The sequence below is a fragment of the Zingiber officinale genome, chromosome 7A (genome assembly GCF_018446385.1).
Source record: "Zingiber officinale cultivar Zhangliang chromosome 7A, Zo_v1.1, whole genome shotgun sequence".
In the NCBI taxonomy this organism is placed as follows: Eukaryota; Viridiplantae; Streptophyta; class Magnoliopsida; order Zingiberales; family Zingiberaceae; genus Zingiber; species Zingiber officinale.
Genome location: NC_055998.1, coordinates 79,326,277 through 79,333,248, shown reverse-complemented (window position 1 = coordinate 79,333,248; position 6,972 = coordinate 79,326,277). Strand labels below are relative to the sequence as shown.

The window sequence follows — 6,972 nt, the reverse complement described above, 5'->3', positions numbered from 1 at the left end:
AGTTCTATTTAGAGAAATAATCTTTGTAAATATGTTGTAATTGGGAATCGAATCATAAATATCTGAGAGATAATTGAGCACACTTACCATTGCACCATAGTCCCAAGGGCACACCTATACCCTTATAGCAACTACGGAATCATAATTTCTACACTACAATGTTGATTAATTTTGATAAGAAATAAAGTACGAATTATAACTTATAGCTATTATTATTATTATTACAACATTGATGAATGTTAATTTTGAGTGTTGATAGAGGAAAGATTTCAAGTTGAGAACTACAGACTTTGAGCTGGAAGTTACATACCTATGCACACCATAAACAGAGTCGATAGGAGCGTTAGTGAGAACCAAGGATGGGATCCCTGATGCAAACATTCTAACACTCAAGTTAAAATAGTAGCAGAGCAAAATGAAGAATAAAATAAACAATAGAACAGTAAATGTGGATGCGTGGGTGTGTGTACCCGTACTTGGCCAATTTAGAGGATCTCTTTTTATACTGCCTCTCATAACCTCCGTAATAATGAGGCATTAGAGAATGTTAGGTGTCAGAATATGTCGGGTAGTAAGGATATACAACAACCTTCCTCTAGGCAAAGGAAGGTTTCATTGTGTGTATATATAAGTAATGAATTATTTTTTGACTAGTTAATGTGATTATTTGACAATGATATCTCTTAGAGGGCGCCTAGAGTCGATCGAGTTTAAGCTGAGAACTATGCCCATCTAAAGAGCGAGGAACTGAGTCTCATAGGTTCGACCGGCTCTCTGTCCACCCAGGTTTAAGCGAAGAGTCCTACTCATGAGGAGTGAGAAGCTGAGTGTCGTAGGTTCGGGCGGTTATTTGACCAGCCAGGTTTACACTAGAAGCCTTGTTCATGAGTGGGGAAGTTGAGTCCTATAGGTCTGGTCGATTATGTATCCACTCGAGTTTATGTTGAGAGCTCTGCTTTTGAGAGGTGGTTCGTTTAGATACATACACTCTAATTTTGACTACTATCTTATTTTAACTTTGATCGTTATATTATCTTGACTATCAACCTCATATTATCTTTGAGATCATTCATAATTAAATATAAAGTGTTCATATTGTAATATTCATGTAATTGTCAAATTATAGAATTATTAATATGGATAAAAGTTAAAAATGCTTCTATAATATAATATTCACGAATGTATTGTGTTCATACTGAAAAAGCTAAAATGTATACGTTGTAACCTCTGTATCATAGTAGTTGTTGTAATTATATAGTAATTAATGGATCGTAGTATATCGTAATTATTATAATTATATAGTAGTTATAAATTTATAGTTACTATAATAATATCAAATGTAAGGATAAGTTTTATACTCTAAGTATGTAACTTTTTAAACCGATTAATTTTGAAGATGATCAATTTAACCTATAAAAATTTTTCATTGATCATTAGGATAAATTCGAAAAGCATAGATAAAATCTATTGATTTTATATCACGAGTAATTCAAACTCGTTACTCGTATGATATATCTTGTAAGACTTTCGAACCCTACTGCATGAGAGTCCATCTCATCATGTCTAAGGGTCAAAAGTAAGGATTATTTTAAAAAATATATATCGGATCTTCGGGTTATTATGATAATAAATAGAAGAAGGGCGAGTACAAAATCAAAAATGATGAAGCTCGATTTCCGGAGAATAGATCCTCTTGTCCGTAATTTATGAACCAAAGTATGTAAGCATTGGTTGATTTATTACGGACTAAAAGATGTTCTACTCTAAATATTAGTTGATTTTTTTAATAGATCATATCCTCTGGACCGATATGATGTATCAAAATCAATCAACGGATCATTCTCTGATTTGTAAATTACAGACGGATCCCGCTTGTGGTCTCCGCCTGTTTGTACCTGTTACACCATAGCGTAACACGGAAAATATCGTCTGTAACGGTCACAGTGTTACAGCATATGTGACGGTGACTCAGGGCAGCCGATAAATATCCTCCTGACCGAAACCGCAATACAAAGCCCTCAGTCCCTTCTACTTTGCCTCTCTAATGGCCGCCGCCGCCGTCGCTGCGAGAACGACCGCCGCGACCCGTGCAATCTTCTCCTCCCACCTCGCCTCTGCCCAGCATCCCATGGCTTCCTTGCTTCCCAAGCGATTTCTCCACTTGCGTTCCACGGCGAGCGTCCGCTCCGTCCGCCGATCGCCCGCGATGCTTAACCTTCCTGGATTTGGTGTGGCCTCCCGCATCGGCGCGATTAGGTGCATGGCCCGGCGGCCGGGCGACTCGGGTTACTCGCCTCTGAACTCTGGCTCCCGCGGTGGTTCGGGGTTTAGCGACCGTCCGCCGACTGAAATGGCGCCTCTGTTCCCGGGGTGTGACTACGAGCACTGGCTCATCGTTATGGATAAACCTGGAGGTGAGGGGGCATCCAAACAGCAGATGATCGATTGCTACATTCAAACCCTAACCAAGGTCCTGGGCAGGTATTGGTCCTGATTTTCTTTTTTTTTAAAAAAAAAAAAAATCTCAGGGTATGTTCTTTCTCTGCACAATGATTTGCTAGAATTTTGTTTGTTTCAATTGGTAGAACTGTTGCACATTTTTTAGATATCCACAATAAGGATATTATGCTGTGCTTAGGAAAGAAAGTAGGATGGAAAGGATAATAAGTCAAATGTTTGGATTGGGAGAGTGGGGAGAGAGAGAGAGATAAGTCAAAACATGGATTTTTTTACTCTCTTGGTTCCTTAGGCGAATGATTTTAAGCATCCACACTTCATAACTTATCAATTTAAAATTGTATAATTAATACATGAATGCAAAAAAGTTTTCATCCATTACATTTACATTGACTACAATCATACCTGTGACCCAACTTGACCCGGCCTAGTTTTGGTTGTTGTGCCAGACCCAATAATCGTGCTGTGCCTGGCTGGATCAATGTGTCAGGCTTGGCTTGATCCACGTGTTGGGCAAAGGTATGTTGTCAGGTCGCGCATGGCCTGATCGCACAGTGCTAAGCACGGCTCAGTCACAGCACAACATAGAATCAGGCGCAGCCTGGCTCACATATTAAAAAATATTTTAAAAATTAAAATTTTAAATTTAAAAAGAAAATTTATTTAAAAATATAGAAATACATATATATGTTTATTTGTTATATATATTTTTAAAACTTTCCTTTTTATATTTTTCTTTTTATTATATATTAAAATAAGATAGGTTGGGCCTGGGCTTGGGCCGGTTCTGGCATGGGCCAATCAGGCTCATACTCGAGCCAACGCTAGACCCAGTTCTCACAGGCCATGCTTGTTACATGGTCATGCTTGTCACAGGCTCTGCTAGGCATGCCCCATAACGGTTTGTACCAGTCAAGTTTGACATGTAATAAATGATTCAACTGGGCCCATGACGGCATTCGGAGCCTGGTTTTTCCACCTTTATGTTAAAGGACAGCTAAAATTTAGTTTGCTTTTCATCTCTCCCCTCCACCTATCCATCTTCTCTGTGTATTCATCCTTATGAAAACATCTAACTGAAGTAGAAAAATGTACTGAATTTTTTTTCTTGCTTTCATCATATTTCGTTCATCTTGTTCATGCAGTTGAAATGAGAAGGGAAATTAATATTGTATATATGTGTTTATTTGATGCATGAACTTGATTTTCCCCAATTTTTGTCCAATTTGAGTGGAAATAAAAGACCAAATAGAAAATTTGGAAGGAATACAAGTCCTTCCACTCTACTCCTTTCAAAATATTAGAGAAATTGATTTTTTTTTTTTTTCTCTATGAGTGTGTACTTTTGTGTGTTCCTTTTCCTCCTGTCTGAGAAAACTTAACATGAACTTCTCTGTTTTATCAGTGGTTGCTTATTTATTACAATGAACAGTTTGACTGTCACCTTTGTATTCACCTTTTTTTTCTTCTTTGAGTTAGTGAGGAGGAAGCAAAGAGAAAGATTTACAATGTGTCATGTGAACGATACTTTGGATTTGGATGTGAAATAGATGAGGAGACATCCAACAAGCTTGAAGGTTTGCAACATCATATTTCTTTGCAGAGCAAACATCTCTTTTCCTTTTTTATTTCTTCTTTCTTTATAGAGATTTTTTTAGCTTAATTATTCTTCTCTGTTGTCTAAGTTGATTTAGATGGAAATGTGTCTGGCTCAAATACATAGTCTATGCCGCCTTGCATAGAACATGACGCCTGATTCATTTTTGGAACTTCAAATTTTATGCATTCTTGTAGGTCTTATTGCACTGTTTATGATATGCATGAAATTTACTTCATCTCTAATGGGAGTTTGTTTCCCTTGTGCAAAAAAATTATAACTTAATTAGTTAATTACTATCTTCTGCCCTATTTTTTTTAGTAGTTTTTAGTCTTATTTTTATCTGTTCAACTTGAGTATTAACATTTCATCAGAGTTTGTGCATCACTTCTGGTGTCTTTTATCTAGTTATTAAAAAAATACTATTTATGGCTGTGGCAGGTATTCCTGGTGTTCTGTTTGTTCTTCCAGATTCATATGTTGATGCTGAGAACAAGGATTATGGAGGTCAGATTTAATAAACTTCTTTTCTTAGTCGTTGCGTAGGCTACCATCACACTTGTTACTGTTCTACTTTGCTAAATCTGCTTGTTTCTTGCACAATTTAGTTAGCTTTTGTTGATTAGTTTATCTCTGGCACTGTTGCCACCTTCTACTTTTCTTAGTCGTTGTGCAGGCTACCATCACACTCGTTGCTGTTCTACTTTGCTAAATCTGCTTGTTGCTTGCACAATTTAGTTAGCTTTTGCTGATTGGTTTATCTCTGGCACTGTTGCCACCTAGTACTCTCGGTAACCAATTCTTCTAATTTTGCTACTATTTTTAATTGTTATGAAATCATCCACACAATTAAAAATGAATCGCAACCCTCAAGTTATCCATAACATAAAGAAGATGAATGGATAAATCATGCAAGAAGTTACATAATTCACTTTTCTAGAAAAAGATTTGCCTTAAAAGCTAATGTGGTAACTTGTGATGAAAGTTTTAATAGGGCTGTTAATTAAAGAAGTGATGCAGGTACCCTACTTTTACAATCCTAACATGAGCCTAGGCAAATTCTATGTTTCAAAATGTATATGTAGGTAGTTTGCCGTTAATGGTGCATTTGCAAGTATGTAGAGGTATACCTGGTCAGTATCATTATATTAAAAAATATTTAATTCATGTCTATAAAGTATTTAGCACTTGATTTGCAAAAACAAATGTTCAAGTTCAAATCTTATGGGTTACAAATTATTAAACATATTAACTTAGGTTTAAATTGGTTTAAATGATCCAAATAAGGATTTTCTTTAATTCACATGCAAACTGCATGTCATATCCATATGCGGTCGCTATGCAGTTCTGTGACCGATTTATAGCAATCCTCCTCAAAATTCGCCTAGCTTACCTAATATGTAGCCTAAGCCGTCTTTCTAGAGCAACAAGGATGATTATTAAAATGATATAATATATAGTGAAATAATGATTTTTTCCGACAATGAATATAGTAGCAACTTTTTCGCTATGTAACATGTGGAACATTATAGGGAAAATTATTAATTGCTCCAGTTTTTCCTGTGTTTTCAAACCTGGACCAATTCAACTAGTGAAACAAGAAACAACTCAGAATCAGTTCTCGTTCACAAAAACCGTGTCCATGAACGGTAAAAACCCATAGAATCTGGTAAAACTGGAATAAATGATAAAACCCAGTAAGTTTGTTTGCATTTGGAATCTTTGTCTAGTTCTTCCCAGTTTGACCAATTGAACATCGACCCATTTGCTTGCCAGATTGATTTCTAGTTCTAGAATCAGTCCTAGTCGAACCTTGCCCTGTTTGCTTTACCACTTCGATCTCTAGACCTGGAATCATTCATGCACACATGTTACAATAAATTTTCCTTTACCATCGCATGCATCAATTGCCATTAAGTATACACATGGCTCAAGTAAAATTAATATAGTAGTTTCATGTACAACTGGTTTAACTCCCAGTTGACATTTGCTAGCAAATGGATGCATACTGTTGGTTATTACAAATAGGCTTTATAAGCTTAGTTGGCACTTGGCACTGAAGGGAACTCCATATCTTAGTATGTGTGTTATGTATGTGGATCTCAATGTGTTGTATATAACACCACTTCCAATTCAAGTATTTAATTTATACCTGCTAAATGGGGTATGAAAATACTTTACAAAAATAATGTATAATTCTTCCAATGGGGTGTGCAACCAAAGATGTTGGACTTCTGGGTTGCCCGTCACACCCGCTTCCCGATTTACCCGGCCAGTGGAAAAATTCCGTGGGGCCGGGTCGATTATTCCAAGACTAGTCAATGAGACTAACTGGATTTATCAATAAATACTTAGGAGATGGAAACTAGTTACATTTTATTGGCGATCTTATTGCTTGTAGTTGAGCATCAGTAGATATTGTATGATGTTTACTGCTCCTTTATCATCTATAAAAACTAACTGAATCATCCAAGTATTGCTACCGATGACATTAAACAAAACTGAGAGAAGTGGCTGAATCATTAAGTATAGCAACTGATAGCATTCAATTGTTTTACTATTTGCAGCTGAACTATTTGCGAATGGAGAAATCGTTCAAAGACCTCCAGAAAGGCAGAGGAGGATTGATGCGGCAACCACACATAGAAATGAAAGAGACAGACCTAGATATAATGACAGGACTCGTTACGTTAGGCGGAGGGAGAGCCAGCGATAAGCCGATCATTTCTATCCGAATATGTGGTTGAAATATGGGCATGGTATGAGATGGTCATTGATGTCGTATCCTCTAGCTTGCAGTATTCTATTTCTAGTCGTGGTCTATTGAAAGTTGTTTGCAAATGTGGATTTTGGACAGATATCATCAATGTTTGATTCGAAAACTATATATACATATATTATATTCCTGGATTGTAGAA

The 6,972-nt window shown here is 36.5% G+C and overlaps 1 protein-coding gene across 1 annotated transcript; it reads left to right on the top strand.

Annotated features, from left to right (window-relative positions):
• The first annotated feature begins 2,000 nt into the window (after positions 1 to 2,000).
• Positions 2,001 to 6,972, top strand: LOC122001610 (multiple organellar RNA editing factor 2, chloroplastic-like). Its single transcript, XM_042556442.1, has 4 exons — positions 2,001 to 2,481; positions 3,937 to 4,034; positions 4,496 to 4,561; positions 6,622 to 6,972. The coding sequence occupies exons 1-4, from the start codon at positions 2,045 to 2,047 to the stop codon at positions 6,768 to 6,770; spliced, it is 750 nt and encodes a 249-aa protein (XP_042412376.1). The 5' UTR covers positions 2,001 to 2,044; the 3' UTR covers positions 6,771 to 6,972.

Coding starts and splice junctions, on each gene's coding strand:
- LOC122001610 (XM_042556442.1), top strand. CDS start 2,045: ATGGCCGCCGCCGCCGTCGCTGCGAGAACGACCGCCGCGACCCGTGCA. Junction 4,035..4,495: donor GACATCCAACAAGCTTGAAG/GTTTGCAACATC, acceptor TGGCTGTGGCAG/GTATTCCTGGTGTTCTGTTT. Junction 4,562..6,621: donor TGAGAACAAGGATTATGGAG/GTCAGATTTAAT, acceptor TACTATTTGCAG/CTGAACTATTTGCGAATGGA.